This window comes from Lissotriton helveticus, chromosome 2_1 (genome assembly GCF_964261635.1).
Source record: "Lissotriton helveticus chromosome 2_1, aLisHel1.1, whole genome shotgun sequence".
NCBI classification, from domain to species: domain Eukaryota; kingdom Metazoa; phylum Chordata; class Amphibia; order Caudata; family Salamandridae; genus Lissotriton; species Lissotriton helveticus.
In genome coordinates this window covers 1101231161-1101252401 of record NC_136059.1, presented here as the reverse complement: position 1 = coordinate 1101252401, position 21241 = coordinate 1101231161, and the positions used below count along the sequence as shown (strand labels likewise).

At 47.2% G+C, this 21241-nt stretch overlaps 1 protein-coding gene across 2 annotated transcripts in view; it reads left to right on the top strand.

The window, feature by feature from the left end:
• Positions 1-2592: 2592 nt before the first annotated feature.
• Positions 2593-21241, top strand: part of PSIP1 (PC4 and SRSF1 interacting protein 1) — a 546371-nt gene continuing 527722 nt past the window's right edge. Inside the window, exons 1-2 of one of the 2 annotated variants that reach the window (XM_078675914.1) lie at positions 2593-2753; positions 3596-3719. In XM_078675914.1, the coding sequence (XP_078532040.1) occupies positions 3648-3719 (72 nt within the window). In that variant the 5' untranslated portion in view covers positions 2593-2753; positions 3596-3647. Of the gene's footprint in view, positions 2754-2969; positions 3072-3595; positions 3720-21241 lie in introns of those variants that run through there. The other variant, XM_078675912.1, reaches the window with a different exon arrangement.

The following is a 21241-nucleotide window of genomic DNA, read 5'->3' as shown; positions in this document are numbered from 1 at the left end:
CTCAGCCGCAATCGCCGTCTGTTCCCTCAGCCGCATTCCTCCGACACCTTTTGTAGTGAAGCTTAGCTTCACTTCAAAGGCCCCGGCTTCTTCACACCCACATGCCGCTCTCCCCGCTCCGCCCCCTCCCCTGCCCGCCGTGTGCATTTCTCCTCCACCCCCTCCCCACAGCAATGCCCTCCGTCTTGTTTTTTTTTTTTTGCATTACCAGCTTTTCAGTCTTTTTCCTTTGGGGGGCCTGCAGTGTTGTGTTTAAAGGCCTATATGATTAAGGCACACTGGCTTGTCTTCAGTCTGTATGACAGGGCACCCCCTCCCTCCCTTACGTTTGTAGTAATAGACAGCATGTGGTGAAGGTCACACGGAGGTCAGCTAATGGGACGCCTGCCCACTTCTTGCTCTGTGCATGCTCCGGGTGTGTGATAGTAAGCTCGACTCCCCCACCCCTCCCGGCCCCGTGGTTCTCTCTGAATACAGTGGGTGGGATTCTGAAACTGTTTACGGTGTTCCCCACTTACCATAACACACCCCTAACCACAGTCTCTCCTAATGTCAGTTTTCCATGACTGTCTTCTGCCCCTAAAAAAATCACTTTCTTTTCGTTAATCAGTACGGCTTTTAAATCAATTACAGCTTAATCTCTGCGCCACCAAACCACATGTAAGTCATCACAGTAGAATTGAAGCAGTCATTTTCGGTGCTTTGGAGGTGTTGAAGCTGCGCAGCCGCAGTGCAACCTCTGCCAGCAGGGCCCGCGCCTTCCAGGTCTCTCGGCACCATTATATTGCATTAAACGGAGAGTGTGTGTTGGATTGTTGGGACCTGGAGTTCGAGGTCGCCTTTTTCTTACCGCCCCCCCTCCCCCACTACAACTTCGCAATTTAAGAATGCAAACGGTATTTCCTGCCTCTCGGAAGCCCGGCGAGGACCCACAGGCGGCCGTTGTACATTTGTACCCTAAAAACCATCGTGTGAGGGGCAGGGATCCACTTGTGTTTGCACTTCGGTTGCCTTTGAAAAGAAACGCTGTCACCCTCACTCACCCTCAACACCTCACCCTCAACCCCTCACCCTCACTCACCCTCAACCCCTCACCCTCACCCACCCTCACCCACCCCCACCCACCCTCACCCTCACTCACCCTCAACCCCTCACCTCACCCTCACTCACCCTCAACCCCTCACCCACCCTCAACCCCTCACCCTCACCCTCCCTCAACCCCTCACCCTCACTCACCCTCAACCCCTCACTCACCCTCACCCACACTCACCCTCACTCACCCTCAACGCCTCACCCTCAACCTCACTCACCCTCAACCCCTCACCCTCACCCACCCTCAACCCTTCACCCTCAACCCCTCACTCACCCTCACTCTCACTCACCCTCAACCCCTCAGCCTCACCCTCAACCCCTCACTCACCCTCACCCTCAACCCCTCACACTCACTCACCCTCACTCACCCTCAACCCCTCACTCACCCTCAACCCCTCACCCTCACTCACCCTCACCCACACTCACCCACACTCACTCACCCTCAACGCCTCACCCTCAACCCCTCGCCCTCAACCCCTCAACCCTTCACCCTCAACCCCTCACTCACCCTCACTCTCACTCACCCTCACTCACCCTCAACCCCTCAGCCTCACCCTCACTCACCCTCAACCCCTCACCCTCAACCCCTCACACTCACTCACCCTCACCCTCACTCACCCTCAACCCCTCACCCTCAACACCTCACCCTCACCCCTTCACCCTCAACCCCTCACTCACCCTCACTCTCACTCACCCTCACTCACCCTCAACCCCTCAGCCTCACCCTCACTCACCCTCAACCCCTCACCCTCACTCACCCTCAACCCCTCACACTCACTCACCCTCACCCTCACTCACCCTCAACCTCACTCACCCTCAACACCTCACCCTCAACCCCTCACCCTCACTCACCCTCACCCTCACTCACCCTCAACCCCTCACCCTCACTCACCCTCACAACACATATTGTGTTACAATAGGTGTCACATTTGCAAAATGAAAAATGTCAAACTCTTCTATTGCGAGACCTATTGCATTTTCAATGCTTGTTTCTATTTGTATCTCTTCCCTCTGTGACTTTACAAATTGTACATTTGCAATTTTTTTTCCTGTTTGTATCTTTTATGTAACTCATGTAATCCTAAATCTTTATGTATCACAACTGGTTCTTTTATAAAGCGCTCTGACACCTTCGGGGAATGTTCGTGCTATAGAAAATCGCATTAAATAAAAATAAATAAAATAAAAAGTTAGCTGCCAATGGTATTTAATGCGTTTAGGACTCGTGGCTTTTTAGTCGACATACGTTCATAGCTGAATATTTAAATGCGTGGCATATTATAAAAAAAACACTTGGCAGGCACAAAGGAGCAAATTTCAAGCAAAATGGAACCCTGGCGCACACGAAAAACAATTTCAGTGAGAGGCTTGTACTAAAATGAGAGTTTTCTATGACGAAGCAACCCTCAAACGGGCAATGCTGGTGCATCAATCAGCACATGAAAAGCAATGTTGGGTAGGCGTGGCTGGCGTGCCTCGGTTTACGCCAAGGTAGGATGAAGACAGTGCAGAGCTCAGAGCGCTCCTCGAAGTAGCTCTGAGGCGAAGAGAACAGTGTCGAACAAGAGGGACAGAATAACACTTATTGTACATGGGCTGACACTACCAGACGTCACGCAGTTCATTCTTCGGTCTAGCACAGCCCACTTCCAAGTGCGTGGGTAAGTAGCTCCCGCCAAATGACAGACGACAGCTAGGGCAGTGTTTATACACCGCAGAGACATGTGCGGACTCAGCTGCCAATGAGCACTTTGGGATGTTGTGCTGCGCACTAGGATTGGCTAAATTGCTGCCATACTCCAATCATAGGTTACTTTACACCGTATAAAACCCTCCCACCTTATACGATTCCAAAGATAAATTCGACAACAGGATTGGGTGGGTGTTATGCGACCCGGATGTACTGACAGTACGAGCTAATGTTATCCATTATAATATCAATAACGGATAATATTGGGTTGAATTCACGAACTCTCGGTGTAAGTAGCGGAGAGCTGTCATTTCACATAAGCCAACCAAAGGCGTCTGTCTAAATTGGTCCCAGTAGACAGACCGCGCGCAGCTCCGATTCGAAGACGTCACGTTTTGGAACGATTAAAAAAATTCTGCTGAAAGCTATAGGAAAACGCAATTGACAGCATATCGATCACCGAGCACCTTAATGGCAGGCACGTCCGCTCTGTTGGATTGAGTGATGCTGCTATATCCTTCCGCCACCCTGCGCCGGGCGTTATCGATGCTTGTGGCCCCTAAAGAAGCGCCCTGACGTAACCACCCGCTGTTATTCAATGATACTTTTTAGGATCAGGGCCCACTCTGACGATTAAAACCCGCCCCAGCCATGCTCGCAATGCACTGCCTGGTGGTGCTAGGCAAGCGTTCTATTCATTGCCAGCATTTACCGTTACATCAGCTCCCTTTGCCATGGTGTGCATGAATACTGGAAATACCCCAGGCAGCGAAAGCAAGTACCTACCCACTTAACTTATTTTCTTCTCTGCAGGGGGAACTTTCTTACTAACATCTGCTTACCGCCAGCGGTCAGCGGAGTCGCCATGAGTCGCAACTTCAAGCCTGGAGACCTCATCTTTGCCAAGATGAAAGGCTATCCTCACTGGCCAGCACGAGTAAGTCTTGTTCTTCCCACCTGCGCTGCATGATTCTCTTATAGCTCCTCTGGCGCCTCTAACTATAGCACTTTACTACACTTCACCGAAACTTCAAACACTTTTCATGGTTGCATGGGTTACACAAATCTCAATGGCCCATCTAGTCATCGTATTTGCCTCAGACAGCAACAGAGTCTTGCCAGTTTGGTGTTCTGGAGAACACCTAAGCATGATCTGTTATCCCACTCACTTCAAGATCGTTTCTACGTTCTTCGTGGCAAAAAGCTTTGATGAGCTGGTTTGTACTGTTGCCCTTGTCGGGTATCACGTGGTGCACGGGAAACGATAGTAGCCATGCATCTAATTTTTAAGGTTATTCTAGTGCTTGCCGTTATATTGCTGTTTTATTCTGGTATCCCATTTTTTGTGGTTATGGTTCATCGTCTTCTTAAGAAGAACACTTGATTTTGATGATTAAGTATTACCTATTTATTGTGAAAAGAATATACTGACTTCTCCAGAGGCTTTGAATTAAACCTTAATGAAGTCATCTTTGAGTGCGATATGGGATTTGCGAATAGATTGGCCAGCCCTGAGATTCCATTCTACCCCACCTTTAATGGCAGAGGGGCATATTCAACAATTGATTACATAATTATTACGGCTACACATGGGTGCATGATCCAGGCATTTAATACCTTGGATAATCCATTGAGTGATCACTTTCCCCTTAGTTTAGTTCTTCAGGGCAGACCTAAAGCACTACGCGGAAATAACATGTTCAAAGCACGAGTAGATAACATCTCTATGGCCAGAAAAAACGTCTACTCGCTAAAGTGGACTAAAGTTGTCCCTGAAGATTTCCTTCAAAAATTAGTAAGGAGCAGGGAGCCTCAGTTCTATGCCTGTACGGATGTGAATACTGAAGACACTGATATTATAAAAAAATTCTTGCTTATTGTATTACAAATTAAGAAGTTCCTACGGGTTGAAACAAAAGGTGCTAAAAAGATTCAAACAAGCTGGTTTGATACGGCTTGTACTGAGGCCTATTCAAACCTTAAATATGCTTTAAATGCCCCAGTTAAAGACAGTACTTTAATTAAGTACCGTAGAAACGTCTATAAGCAGACTTTAAAAAAGAGAAAAGATATTTTAAAAAAAGAAGCATGGGATATTCTGTGCGAAGCTGCATTAAGTCGAGATACTGCAGCTTTTTGGAAAGCTGTTAACGCCCCTTTCTTGAATTATAATGTTTCAACTAGTATAGAAGTAGCCATAACTGAAAAAGAGTGGGTGAAGCATTACTCAAAACTATACTCTGCTGAGAGTCAAGAGGAAGATAATATAAATAGAGATTACTGCCACTCAAAGAACAACTTGGTTCCAGATATCTCCGTAGCGGAGGTGAATGCTAGTATTAATGCAAGCCTGGGAGGCAAGGCACCAGGCCCTGACGGGGTCCCGGTGGACTTCTATAAAAATAATGTAGGTCTCTGGGGCCCGATCCTCACCCGACTTTTTAATGGAATGGCCTCCTATCTTCTTGGTGTGAATCGTCAAAGGGGGACAGAGCAAGCTGCCAATGTTATCGCCCAATATCGCTTCTGGACTCAACCATTAAGGTTCTTGGTCGAGTGATTTTAAACAGGCTTCAAACGTGGGCTGATGAAAAAACAATAATCAGTGATTTGCAATATGGTTTGAGGAAAGGGCTCGGTGCAATTGATCAATGTCTGGACCTGCATATCCTAATAGAAAAATATACAAAAACCAAGGATGGTCGCATGTTTTTAACTTTTGTAGACTTATCATCTGCATTTGATTGCGTCTCACATAGTAAACTTTGGCTGGTCATGGAACAACTAAGGGTAGATATACCAATTATTAATTTCCTCCGGGAACTTTATCTAGGTGCATCCGCTAGAGTTAGACATGGAAAAAATGGTGAATGTAAAGAATCTTTCAGTATCGCTAGGGGAGTACAACAAGGCTGTGTCCTGGCTCCGTTTCTCTTTATGCTCTACATTAATGATGTGGAGACTACATTGCTAAGGGAGTGCAAGGATATGCCGATGGTGGGGAAAAGATCAGTCCCAGCATTGTTGTATGCAGATGACGCAGTCTTGATGGCCAGAACTCCACTGGCCATGCAAAGTATAGTAACCGCCTTTGCAGATTTCATGATAGGCTTGGACCTAAGGATAAACTGTTCAAAGACCTTTACCATGACCTGTGGCTCGGGTGCACATAAAAAGAGGAAGGCAATTTTTATTGGTTCTTCCCCAGTTGATTTGACCTCAACTTTTTCGTATTTAGGAGCCTTGTCCGACCACACGGGTCTATGGAACAACACAATCAAGACTAGAAAGTTATTGTTCTGCAAATCAATAATGGCCTTAAAAAATCTTAGTAAAAATATTGGCAGGAAACCTATTGGGGAGATGCTAATAGTGTATTAGCATCTCCGTAGCAATTGCGACATATGGCGCAGGATTGTGGGGACATGCAAATGCAACATCACTACAGGTGGTGGAAAACCTCTTCATGAAATATCTCCTAGCCGTTCCAAAAAGTGTTTCCACGTATGTTTGCCATGCAGAACTCGGGAAACCGTAATTAGAAGATATCATAAAGGTAGCCCCGGTACTGCTATGGCACAGGATTTGGACCACCGATGAATGTGGAATAAACCGTTCCATTGTGAACAACGCGATTGGGCTAGTAAATAGTGGTAACATCGGATGGCTATCCTATGTGAAGAAGTTTCTCTCTGACTTAGGTCTGGTAAATTATTATAATGACCCTTCCTCCCTGTGTAACATCTCCAGGAAAGCCTTGAAGGAAAAGTGTATGAGCCACCTGTATGAGGGCAGAACCACCACAGAAACGATGAAAATAACGGTGGTTGCACATGAGCAAATTGTGATCTCCAGAAAAATGCAGCCATATCTTAAATTACAAATGAGTGACCATGAGAGGTTTTTATTAACTCATTTTAGATTGAATTTGTTATTCAGGTCACTCAGCTTCCCCATTATGAATGATTGGTCGAAAATTTTGAAAAAATGTCCTTGCGATGATTTGTCAGAACAATCAGATATACATATTCTTTTTTTCTGTAAATTTTATTCAATTCCTAGACGAAGATGGGTTGTTTCCTTATTGAAGACCATGGAAATAAATCGCTGTCGCCCTGCCTTTTTAGCTGTACAGAAACTTGATAATATTTTAACTGTTGTATCGATTTCTTCGTTTTTAAAAAATGTTTTTAAATCTCGGAAATCTATTATATTCTGAAATATGATTAATTGACTTTGGTGCATTGGATGAATATGATATGTATTGCTTTTCTTTTTGTTTAATAACTGTGTTTTTTATCTGAACTTTTATGGTTGTTTCTGTTTTAAATAACCGAATAAAGTAAGAAAGAAAGAAAGAATTAAACACGTTCTCGGTTCATTACTATTGTTTTGAGGACTGAAAAATTGAAAAATAATCAAGGTTACTAATTCTCCCCGTCCCTCTGGTGGTGGTGTTTGAAACTTATTAAAATACTTACTATCCAAAGTCTTTACTTGGATATTTACATGATTTCATGCATGGGGATGCCTAGTTTATATGAGGTATTACTTTTTGAGACGACTTGAAAAATAACAAGTTTCATTTCTGGTGATTCTGGACGGGAGGACCTTTTTAGGTTTCGCACGCACAGCGCTGGCACGGTCTTGTGAAATCTGTTGTATTTAATATATCTTAAAAAGGGGGTTCATATCAGTTCCTATTGTCGACTTACTATGTTTATTCGCTTTTGTGTGGAATTCTCTTTTTTTAATTTCTTTGCAGGCATTTAGGATACTTCTACTAACGTTGTTCACACTGTTTAACCCCCTTTCACTTTCAAGATGAGATCTCTTCTCATGGAAAAGTCATAAAACTTTTAACAGAATGCTGGAATGCTTGCTTTTTATTACTTAGTTGTGTAAAACAAATGCTTTAGCCTTACAACGTTTGTGGCATTTTCTGTTCATGCCTCAGTACCTTTCTTTGCACTTTCTAAGCATTATCAAATTGATTTTTTCATCTTAATCTATTTGTCCATTATGATCAAATTCTGAATGTAGTAATAAGCACGTTAAAAATAAAGTTAATATACAACAGCTATGCTATATTCTACTACTAAACAGGCTGCCACAAAGTGCAGTTACCTTGCAGACATGGTCATGATTTGAATGGTGCAGCAGGTGCAGTAGCACCTGGTCCAAAAGTTGTCAGAACTCATCTCAACACATAATATTGTTATATTTGACTTCTAAACAGAAAGTCACAATTGCAGTTAACTTTCAGTTAAAAGGGAATTGATTTGAATGGTGCAGCAGGTGCAGAGACACCGGGGCCAAATGCTCTAGAGGCCCACAAAACCCAGATTATTGCTAACATTTGAAACTAAATAGACATCCCACTAAACACCTAAAGTTGCTATATTTTACTACTAAACAGGCAGTCACAAGTGCAGTTACCTTGCAGACAACACCTCCTTCACCACCGCCACCTTCCCGGAGAGCTGGAAGCACGCCGAACTCAGCGCTCTACTCAAGAAACCAACAGCGGACCCCACTGAACTCAAGAATTACCGCCCCAACTCGCTGCTCCCGTTTCCGGCCAAAGTCATCGAGAAGACCGTCAACAAGCAACTGGCCGCATTCCTCGAGACGAACGGATCCCTCGACCCCTCACAGTCTGGCTTCCGAGCCAATCACAGCACCGAGACCGCTCTCATCGCTGCCACCGATGACATCCGAACCCTGATGGACAACGGAGAAACAGCGGCCCTCATCCTCCTAGACCTCTCCGCGGCCTTCGACACCGTCTGCCACCGCACCCTAGTGCAGCGCCTCTACAGCGTCGGAATCCAGGAGAAGGCACTGGAATGGATCATCTCCTTCCTCGACGGAAGGACCCAGAGAGTCCGCCTACCACCGCACAAATCAAAGGCCACCGAAGTCATCTGCGGCGTACCCCAAGGATCCTCGCTGAGCCCAACCCTCGTCAACGTCTACATGAGCCCCTTCGCGGCCATCGCACGCCAACACAACCTGAACATCATCTCCTACGCCGACGACACCCAGCTGATCCTCTCCCTGACCAACGACCCCGCCGCCGCCAGAGCCAACCTTCACGAAGGAATGAAAGAGGTAGCCGAGTGGATGTCGACCAGCTGCCTGAAGCTGAACTCGGACAAGACGGAAGTCCTCATCCTGGGATCCTCGCCCTCCGCCTGGGACGACTCCTGGTGGCCCCCCGCCCTGGGAACCGCACCCAAACCGACAGACCACGCACGCAACCTGGGCTTCATCCTGGACTCCTCCCTCTCCATGACCAGGCAAGTCAACGCGTCTCCTCGTCGTGCTTCAACATCCTGCGCATGCTACGGAAGATCTTCCGGTGGATCCCCACCGAGACCAGGAAGACTGTCACCCAGGCACTCGTCACCAGCCGACTGGACTACGGCAACGCCCTCTACGCCGGAACCACCGCCAAGCTCCAGAAGAGACTCCAACGGATCCAGAACGCCTCAGCCAGACTCATCCTCGACGTCCCACGACACAGCCACATCTCCGGACACCTAAGAGACCTGCACTGGCTCCCGGTCAACAAGAGAATCACCTTCCGTCTCCTCACCCATGCACACAAAGCCCTCCACGATCAAGGCCCGAGCTACCTCAACACCCGTATCAACTTCTACGATCCCAAACGTCACCTCCGATCAGCCAGTCACGCCCTCGCCGCCGTCCCCCGCATCCGAAGAACGACAACAGGAGGAAGGTCCTTCTCCTACCTGGCCGCCAAGACCTGGAACTCCCTCCCGACCGACCTGCGCCTGACCCAAGACCACCTCGCCTTCAGGAAGAAGCTCAAGACCTGGCTGTTCGGGCAGTAGCAGCACCCCCCTCCCCCTAGCGCCTTGAGACCCTCCGGGTAAGTAGAGCGCTCTATAAATGTCTATGATTGATTGATTGATTGTGATTTGAATGGTACCGCAGGTGCAGTGGCACCGTGCTCAAAAGTTGTCATTACTCCACTGAGCACCAAACATTGCTATATTTTACTACTAAACAGGCAGTGACAAGTGTAGTTACCTTGCACACAACTGGCTCATTATTTGAATGATTCAGCAGGTGCAGTGCACCGGGTCCAAAATTTATTAGAACTCCTCTATACACCTAATGTCGCTATATTTTACAACTAAACAGGCAGTCACAAGTGCATTTATCTAGCAAGTGCTAGGGTCATGATTTCAACAGTGCAGCAGGTGTAGTTACTCCAGGACCAAAAGCTCCAGGTTCCCCACTAAACACAGACTATAGCTATATTTTACAACTTAACAGGCCGTCACAAGTGCAGTTATCTTTCAGGCACTAGGGCCATGATTTGAATGGTGCAGCAGGTGCAGTGGGACCGGGCCAATACGTTGGCACAACTCCTCTAACCACCTAATATTGCTATATTTTACTATTAAACAGGCAGTCATAAGGGCAGTTACCTTGTAGTTGAAAGGGACTTTATTTATATGGTGCAGCAGATGCAGTGTCACCAGGGCAAAAAGTTGTCAGAACTACTCTAAACAGCTAATGTTGATATAGTTTACTACTAAACAGGCAGTCACAAGTGCAGTTATCTTTCAGGATGAAGGATCTTGATTTGAATGGTGCAGCAGGTGTAGTGGCATCAGGTCAAAAAGTTCTTATAATTTCACAAAACACCAAATATAGCTATATTTTACTACTAAACAGGGAGTCACAAATGCAGTTATCTTGCAGGCAAACGGGGTAATTATTCGAATGGTGCAGCAGGTGCTGTGGCGCCAGGCCTAAAAGTTGTCAGAACTCCTCTAAGCACCTAATATTGCCACATTTTACAACTAAACAGGCAGTCATATGTGCAGTTATCTAGCATGCACTAGGGTAATAATTTCATTAGTGCAGCCGGTGCAGTGGCAATGGGACCGAAAGCTCTGGCACCCCTCTAAACACCTAATATTGCTATATTCTATTTCTAAACAGGCAACCACAAGTTCAGTTACCTTGCAGCCAATAGGGCCATGATTTGAATGGTGCAGCAGGTGCAGTAGCACCAGGCCCAAAAGTTGTCAGAACTCCTCTAAACACGTAATATTGCTATATTTAATTACTAAACACACAGTTATGTGGGTAGTTATTTTGCAGTTGAAAGGGACTTGATTTGAAAGGTGCAGCAGGTGCAGTGGCTATGGAGCCAAATGCTCTAGAGACCCCACTAAACCCAGAATATTGCTAAATTTTACTACTAAACAAGACAATCACAAGTGCATTTATCTATCAGGCAATTGGGACATGATTTGAATGGTGCAGCAGGTGCAGTTGCCCCAGGACCAAAATCTTTAGGCATACCACTGAACATCTAATATTGCTATATTTTAGTACTATACAGGCACACAATTGCAGTTATCTTAGTGTTAAAAGGTGCTTTATTTGAATGGTGCAGTGGCATCAGGGCCAAAAGGTCTAGGGACCCCACTAAATGCAGAATATTGCTAAATTGTACTACTGAACAGACATTCACAAATGCAGTGATCTAGAGGGCACTAGGGCCATGATTTCAATTGTGCTGCAGGTGCAGTGGCACTGGGCCCAAAAGTTGTCAGAACGTCTCTAAACACATAATTATGCTATATTTTACTATTATACAGGCAGGCACAATTACAGTTATCTTGCAGTTAAAAGGGGCTTGATTTGAATGGTGCAACAGGTGCAGTTGCACCGGGGCCAAAAGCTCTAGGGACCCCACTAATTGCAGTAATATTGCTAAATGTAATACTAAACAGGCAGTGACAAGTGCAGTTATCTAGCAGGCACTATTGCCATGATTTTTAATGGAGCTGCAGATGCAGTGGCACCAGGGCCAAAAGGTGTCAGAACTCCTCTAAACACCAAATATTGCTATATTTAACTACTAAATAAGCAGTCACAAGTGCAGTTACCTTGCAGGCATTAGGGTCATGATTTCAATGGTGCAGCAGGTGCAGCGACACCGGAGCCCAACGCTCCAGGAACCCCTCTAAACACTAAATACTGCAATATTTTACTACTAAACCGGCATTCACAAGTGCAATAACCGTATAGGCAATAAGACCATGATTTGAATGATGCAGCAGGTATAGTGGCACCGGGTTCAAAAGTTTTCCTAACTCCTCTAAACACCAAATATTGCTATATTGTACTACTAAACAGGCACTCACTAATGCAGTTATCTTGCAGGCCCTAGGGGCATGATTTGAATGGTGCAGCAGGTGCAGTGGCACTGGGCCAAAGGTTGTCAGAACTCCTCTAAACGCATAATATTGCTATTACGTCAATTAATTCTATAATTTCCCTCTTTTATTTAAATTTTCAAAATGTTGCTATTACTTACTATACTACTAGCAACAGCACAATATATTGCCTTGTTGTACATAAACAAGTCCTAACACTTTAACAGACTTTCTGTAACTTATATTGTACAGCAACTCGGCAAGCTGCAACTTACAACAAAAACAGCTTATTATTAATTACATAGGCGAAACCTAATGCATTTACAAATGCTTGTTACATTTTGGAATAGTGCTCAAGGGTCTGTTTTATTTCAAAGTAGAATGATTTACATGTGTAAATAAAATCTTAAGCAGATTATCTTGCTATATATACAATGACATCCTTAAAATTGATCCTTGTGGTAGGTTTCTGACCCATAAACCTACTGTTACGGTTGTTTGGCTTTCCCAATTTGTTACAATATTGCAGTGACACTACTGCACATTTTTATCGTGTGTTTGTTGCCACAATAAGTTTAAAGGGTACTTTCTTTCGCTGCCTTTGGTAATTCCACTATTCATGCACACAAAGGCAGTGGGAGCGAATATAACGGTAAAAGCTGGCAGTGAGCTAACGTTGCCTAGCACCTCCAGGTAGTGCATTACTAGCAGGGCTGAAGCGGGTTTGAATTGCAGAGTTAGCCCTGATCCCACAAAGTGTCACTGAATAACTGTGGGTGGCTACGTCAGGGTTCTACTTTAGGGATCACAAGCATCTCTGCCAAGTTGTTATGTTTTAATGACTACTGTCATGGACATACATGTAAAACTACAGAGCGTGACATTTGCACAAACGTTAGCACTTGAACTGTCTGTTTACACATGTTTTTAAGATATGGAATTGCTTTTAACGTGTAATTTTAATTGTACATTGCCAATGCTTTGCCTGTTTTTTGAATGGTTAAGTGAATTGCTTAAACAATAAAGATGAGTCTGATTATTATGTGTTCCTTACTAACATTGGCTGACTTTTCCACATTTACTTGGTATACTGAATAAATGTTGAAACTGAAAGTGAAATGTTTTTGCTATAGGTGTTGTGCCAACTGAATTGCCTTCATGGGGTGGACGAGTGTATGGTGCATTTCTTGCTCTGTCTGAAAAGGGCCTGCCTAAGAGCGCTAGAAATTGAACATAGCACAGCTTTCTGACTTCCTACTTGTGCAACTGTTTGATGAAGTTTAGCCTGTGCAGTAAAAATATTCAACTCTGTTGAGTTTATTGACAGGACTTCCAGCAGTAAATTTAAAGGCTTTGGGGATTATGCTCAAGGATATACAAAGCAACCAGTGGTAAACCATGAAAAAGAAGGCAAGTGTTATGGGGAGGAGCAATGAACAACTAAACGACTATAATTAGAAGGGCTGCTTACTTCAAGTTCAGGAGAGTGACTGCATGGCGGGTGTAGGAAAGTAGGATCTGCTTCTCATGGTTACCCCCACTTTTTGCTTGATGTAACACTGTTTTTGACTAGTCTGACTGGGATCCTGCTAATCAGGACCCCAGTCTATCTGCTTTCTCCCTAAACTGTTATGATATGTACTTAGGTAGACTCCAGATTGAATACTGGGGTACCCTTGTCAGTCCCTAGTATATGGTACACATGTACCCAGGGCGTAGCCAGGTCCGGTGGCTCAGTGGAAACAAACTCTATTATGTTTGGTGTCAACTGTGTTGGAACCATACCTCCCACACTGGTAACCGGTGTTGGGGGTATGATTCCACCCCTCAGAAGCGAGCTTTGTGGGGTCCCTGGTGTTCCCAGTACCAGCCTTCTAACTCCGAACAGCACAAAATGGTTGCTGCCGACAAGAGACACATTTCTGCCCTCCTGCTGCTGAGCCAAGCTCGAGCAGGGGAAGGCAGAACAATAGGCATCCTGTCACAGGGAGGTGTGACCACCTCCCAGGCAGGATTTGGGACCAGATGTACGACGTGCAAAATCGCGATTCGCAAATTGCAAGTCTTTTGCGACTCGTAATTTGCGAGGCGTTATTATGCATGTACAACAGTGATATTACACTGTTTTGCGATTCCCAATGGGGTCGCAAATAGAGAGGCTCATGAATATTAATGAGCCTCTCGCAATTTGTGACCCCATTTGGAATGGCAGGCCCTCCCAGGTTTGGTGGCCTGCTGGGCTCAGCAGACCACCATGTCTGGGAATGCTTTTAAATAAAACACAGTTTTTTTTCAATGCAGCACTTTTTCCTTAAAGGAAAACGGGATGCATTTAAAAAAGAAAACAATGAAACGTTTTCGTTTAGTTTTTTAAGGGCAGGCAGTGGTCCCTGGGGAAAAATACTTTCCCCTGAGGACCCCTTCCCTTTTGCAACCCATTACCACCCTCTTGAAGAGGGTGGTAATTTGAAAGTGTTTTGTGACCGCAATTGCGGTCACAAAATGATTCGTACATCGATTTGAGGTCGCAATTAGGAAGGGAACACCCCTTCCTAATAGCGACTCGCAATTCCTAAATAGGGAGTCGCAAATAAATTGCGACTAGCTATTTAGGAAATGTACATGCCAACAGTGAATTTGCATGCGCAAACGGGTTAGCAAACCTGTTTGGGCACGCAAAATCACGTTGTACATCTGTCCCTTAGTGTATTAGGGCTGGGTGGGTGCGCTTGCCAGCGACTGAAAGTCTGCATGTGGGGTACATTTGGTGTCCCTGTGCATAGTCCAGTTCAAACCAGTCTTGGGAGCCCGTGACTCCCGCTCTGGCGCGAAACTGGACAAAGGACACGGGAGTAACCTCCCCCCTTCCAGACCCTCCCCTGGGAGTGTCCCCTGAATCTTTCCAACCCTCTCCCATGGGTACTTAAGGGCTTACCTAGCTGTAGGACCTTAGATTAGTCGTGGACAAGATTATGACCTGAAACCACTGCACTTCGACCGTCTGGGTACCTTGGACTTCGCTGGACTTCGTTTGGGTCTGACCTCATCTCCCTCTCAGTCTGTTGCATCGCCTGTGCCTGTGCACCATACAGGATCCGTGCAGGACCTGTGGAGCATCAAAGACAAGTGAAGATAATCTCACTTGGAGTGAAGGAGTCACTCCCCTGCATTCGCAGGCACTGCAACACTGCTGACCGGTCTGCTGCTCCAGAGCTCCTGTGGACTCCGAGAGGCTCTGCAACACAGAAGGTGGATTTCTCTGCCCTTCGAGGTCCGAGGTGCCCTCTCACCAAGTTGAGGTCAGAATCCCTTGTGGGGGCTGCAATACCCGAGCCCCTGTTCAACGCGTACTTTTGCAAGTGCACGTGCTTGTTGGCAATTCTTTAACAAATGCATTGGGCTCCGAGTAGCCCAACCTCTGGCATCTTCTTCCACAAAGATCTTTGACCACCTTGCACCTCCGTGTCCTGTCGTTTTGTGAAGCTGCTCGAGGTCCTCCCGCGACTCCTGTGCCTCCGGCCTGTGGGTCCAATTGAGGGTCAACTTTGCTTTTCTTGGGCTCCCCTGGTTGCACCAGGCTTGCCCTGACTCCCCTGTTTGTGGTGAGTCTCCTAGACCTTGCTGGTCCGAACTGTACACTTCCTTGACCTTCTGCGTGGGTTGCTGTTGCCAAGGCTTGTTGGTGCTCCCACCGGACAGCGACCCCTCAGCACTCAACATCCTTCGTGGGACAGCTCATATCTGGCTCCTGGTTGTCCTCAACGTCGCCTGGTCCCCGCAGCTGCAGAGTCAAGGTCACTGTCAACTATCCTGAAGCACCCGACATTGGTAGGCATTCGTCTATCAAGCCTCTGGTCACTCCCAAGTGACCCAGACTCTGTCCTCTCAGCTTTCAGGTACTCTGCGACTAAAATCCACGTTTGGATTCCAAGGGACATTCTTCTCCCTTCCAGTAGTGACTCTTCTTCGAAGTCCTCCATTGGGTTCGACTGCGGTTTTCGACGCCACTTAACACCTATGCACCCGGCTTCCCTGGGTTAGGTAACTTGGGTACTTCAGTATCCACGGGTGCTTCTGTCTTCCACTGGGTTTCTTCGTAGTCCACTGGGAAGGGTCCTTAATCTCTAAAACTCCAACCGTGACTTTCACATAGGGTTGCCCGGAACACTCGGTCGTGTTCCCACACTGCACCAGTCCTTCCTGGGTCCACTGTGTATTAGTGCTATTTACTGTCATTTCTTTGCTTATGTATTGTGTGCTTTGCGTCTATCTCTGTGTAGGAGATACTGTAACGTACTAGATAGTGCTATATAATAAATACACATTTTCCATAACGATTGTGTGGTTCTCTTTTTATTTAATCTATACTATAAGATTGAATTCTGGTAAAACAAGCTGCTTTACCCTCCTTCAAGACTGAGCCTGAAGGCTGCTCTCCACAGCCACCACTTGGATAACTTTCTACGGTTGTCTGAGACCTTTTAAATCAACGTAAGGGTTGTCTGGATTGGTGCACGGTGCCTATTTTAATTAGTGGAAGCATATACCAAGCCAGCCTCCCACAGTGGGGTTCCGTGGGAGTGGAGGAAGGAGAGTGCTAGATTCTTTGGGAAGACTTGCTTGCCATTCTTTTGATCTGGGTGAAGTCTTATCTTCAAGTTGATGGGTCCTCTTGAAGTTCCAAGTTTCTTCACTAGATGTGCTTTTTTTTGGCAGCTGCTCACTTCAGTTGCCACTGCTCTAATTAAAATTATTAGATTAGAACTCTGTGGTAGATCCAGAAGGGTAGTTGCATTAATTTGTTGTCTTTGCATATCCATTACTTCGAGTATCGATTCCACTCCAAACAACTCGTGTCTTTTAAATCCAGGTGTTAATTTCCTTATTTTATGAGGTGGATTAAGTCTTAATGTCTATGCGCCACTAGCAAGGTTATAGCTAATTTTAGGATTGTGACATACTTAAGGTCCAGCATAGCCGACTAACTCTTGATTAGTGGAAGTCATTTATATGGAAAGTGTGACATACTACTCCACTCTTGTCTCATTAATTACAAGCAATTAGATTGTTGTATTATATTATGATTTACCAAATTATGGCAACTAATGTTTGTACAGTTACCCCCCTTGCAGAATAAATTGAAAATAGGTATTGTCGGTTCTGCAGCAGGGTTATTTAATGGTTTGGATGTATTTTATTGGACTGTTCCTTATTTGACATTTTACAGGAGAAATTTGTTGACCTCCTATCAAAGGTTATCAAAAATAGACAACAAACAAGTTGACAGACAATGACCCCCTTGTGGTACAGCCACCTACTCAAAGACCTATTCAAAGAGGTGGGCGATCTCAGAGGTTTTTTTAAGGGGGGGCGCTGCTGGGCATGGAGTACTTGGGCGACATCTGAACGGTTGCAGCCATGTTAGCATATGAAGAACAAAAGTAAGAGTTTGAGTTGATGGAGATTCAAAGCTTCTGGAACCTGCAGTTAAAACACGCACTCTGACACCATGTTGCCTGAGGTGGGTCCAATAGACGACCGTCTGCTTTTAAAGCTATCTCTTATGTCTATAAAAATGAATGAATAACTCCCCTGGCCCCCTCGGTGCCTTTTGATAAAGCATCAGAATGAGTGGAGTAAATGGATTTCTCTTGCCGAATTTGCCTACATCTCTTTGCACTCTTCTAAGGGAGCCTCTCCTTTCTTTTGTTGTACTGGTATCCACTCCCACACCTTTCCTGCATGTTTTTCCCCACCACAGTTCCGTCTGTCACACTCCTCTATTAGCACATCAGGGAAGTTAGGAAATGGGTCTGTCAGTACCTTCTTAGGGCAAAGGCAGAATATAAGAGATAGGCTGATCGTCATTGTAAACCTGCTTGAGAATTCAAGTTTGGTGAGAAGGTTTGCCTGTTACGAAATATCTACATATGCCAGTGTCACACTCTAACTTTGCCCCTAATTTGCAGGTCTATTACTATTCTTGCATTAGTAGGAATAAGTACTACGTTGATTTGCTTAAGTCGTGGAACATATATTGTGTTCCATATATCCTGCATGACACATGTAAACCTTTTTTTTAAAATTTCTTTTTTTAGGTCGAGGACCTAAAGGCTGCGCTTGCGCAGTCTTTGGTCGGAGATTTAATGTTTTTTAGACGGGGCTTGAACCCGCCTCTCTCCTCCATCTCTCCTCCATTGGCTGGCTTCCTAAACGGAGGCCAGCCATTGGAGGAGAGGGGCATCACTCCAATCAAGCCCCATCTCTTTCGGATTTGGGGGCGTGTTTTTGGCGTTCTTTCCACCTGTGACGTCATCCGTCACTCAGAACGCCAAAAACACGCCCCCGAATCCGAAATTTTCGGAGCTTTGCGGCCGCCATTTTTTTTTGGGGGGGTTCTTGGCAGGAACAGCCTCGCTGGCCCTGACTAATCTCCAGCCGAAATCCTGCTCCTCCTTGCCGCTACACTGAGCCCTTGGTGACTGCTGGGCTCTGGACAACGTTGGTGTCCCCCAAACACTGCGCCAAAGCTTCTTGGCCCGCAATCGGAGACTTTTCTGGCACGACGATCGGCGCGCAGTCTCCCAAAAAATGGCGTCTCCTCAGTCCTGATCGCTATCGGAGCCTAGACCAGCGGCGCTCCTCTGAGTCCTGGGGCCGAAAGAAACGGCGGAGCCAACGGCCGCACACAGCCTTGCTGCCCGACGGTGCCATCGGCGGACAATGCTGGCACGATGTAACCTGCTACCACTCCAGAGTCTCTGCATCTGCGGAAGTGAGGGGAGTCTCGAGAGCTTGTCCCAGGGTTGTGCACTGGGGTGTCCCCATCTCCGGGGTTCGCCGTCCCGCCATGAAGAAGTGGCAGTCTCTGTTCCAGAGGACGGGCTCTCGCTCCAGCCTCCGGCTGTCCCAGGTGAGTGAGGGCGAGGGACGCGAGAGACTGCAGTGTGACCGAGAGACAGACGCAGCATGCAAGATGTCTGTCTCAGTAAGTATAGGTTTATCCCGGTCTTGTCATGGTGTCCATGAAGTACTCACTCAACTTGCTGAGACGACACTCGCATTCCGGTTACCGACTGGCACTCCGTGAAGCACGCACTCCTACCTCACTGAAGAATGCTGCCCCTGTGGCACACTCACTCTCGCACCCCCCTGAGGCACACTCACTCTCGCACCCCCCTGAGACACCCTCCTGGCTGAGCCCCCCCCCGGCACACGCTCGCACCCCCCTGAGGCACACTCACTCTTGCATCCCCCTGAGACACCCTCCTGAGCCCCTTCCCCCGGCACGCTGTCTCGGCATCTCATCCCCCTGAGGCAAACTCACTCTCGCTCCCACCTGAGGCACACTTACTCTCGCACCCCTCTGAGACACCCTCCAGGCTGAGCCCCCTCCCCCGGCACGCGCTCGCACCCCCCTGAGGCACACTCACTCTCGCATCCCCCTGAGACACCCTCCTGAGCCCCCTTCCCCCGGCACGCTGTCTCGGCATCTCACCCCCTTGAGGCACACTCACTCTCGCACCCCCCTGAGGCACACTCACTCTCGCACCCCCCTGAGACAGCCCCCTCCCCCGGCACGCTCTCACACCCCCTGAGGCACACTCACTCTCGCATCCCCCTGAGACCCCCCCTGAGCCCCCTTCCCCCGGCACGTTGTCTCGGCATCTCACCCCCTGAGGCACACTCACTCTCGCACCCCCCTGAGACACCCTCCTGGCTGAGTCCCCGCCCCCAGTACGCGCTCGCACCCCCCTGAGGCACACTCACTCTCGCATCCCCCTGAGACACCCTCCTGAGCCCCCTTCCCCCGGAACGCTGTCTCGGCATCTCACCCCCCTGAGGCACACTCACTTTCACACCCCCCTGAGGCACACTCACTCTTGCACCCCCCTGAGACACCCTCCTGGCTGAGCCCCCTCCCCCCGGCACGCGCTCGAACCCCCTGAGGCACACTCACTCTCGCATCCCCCTGAGACACCCTCCTGAGCCCCCTTCCCCTGCCACGCTGTCTCATCCCGTGAGGCACACTCTCGCCCCCCCCCCCTTGAGGCACACCACACTCCCACCTAAAGGTACTCCACATTCCTGAGAGACTCATGACCGTCCTGAGACAGCCACATTAACTCGTCGCGAAACAAAAACACAGGGTGGGCACACTCCTACCCACTGGGGCAGAGCAGTACATACAAACGGACACCCCGCAGCACTCTTAGCTGTGCGGGGATCTGACCCGTCCCACGACATTCACCAAACGAGACTGAGACAGACCCAGCGTGAGAGAGAGAGACGCCCAGACTGAGTGAGTGAGTGAGGGAGGTCGGCAGTGTGGAGGACACCCATGCCCTGCAGCGTGTGGAGAAACAAGGGACAGTAGTTTCGCTTCATATGTGAAGGACCTCCATTTAGTTATCCCTGGAATGATACAGGCAGGTAAGTAAGGAGGTCCAGTGAGCCTGTGTTTGGTAGCAGCATCTTTATTTTTGAGTCCTGACAGGAAAGGGATCTGTGAGTTTGATTTTGCCGCCGCTTTTGCTATTGGTAAGCAGGCATGTTCCACTGATAATTGTGCAGTGTTTTCTAATTTCAAAACTTTTGTACATCTACTCTGTGTCACTAGGTTACAAAGTCCCCTGTGTTTGTTAACTTTTGAACCTTATGATCATCATTGGTAGCTGGAAGATGCAGCAGATAGTCTGTGAGGTTATCTGACGCAGGCCGGTAGGTTACTGAGAAGTTGTACTTTGTGCCCCATATTCAATTCTTGACACTGGGTTCTGAGTTGTTGCCCATGAACAGGGGTACAAAGGGCTTGTGGTCGGTAACCATGTGGAATTCTTCACCGTAAAAGTAGAGGTGAAAGTGGCACAACCCTACTAAATGGCCAAGGCCTCATTCTCTAACTGTGAATAGTTATAGTTCTTCGCTGAGTTCATTAATCCTCAACTACAAATGCCAACAGGTCACACTGTTTCTGCAGTACTTCAGCATCTAGGCCTACCAGACTTGCATACACTACCAGTTGTGTGTTGCCTGCGGGTCACATTATCTCATTGTGTCTGACTTGGTGTTTAGTAATACGTTGTGTTCCATAAACCACAGCCAGACTATCTCACTGTTAGTGAGTTTGTGAATGGGTTTTGCCAAGTGTGACTAGAGATGCAAGGCTTATTTTTTTTACCTCTTTAGCGTCCATGCTGATGCCCTTGTAGGAGAACACATAGCCAAAGAAAGTGGTGGTTTCAGGAAT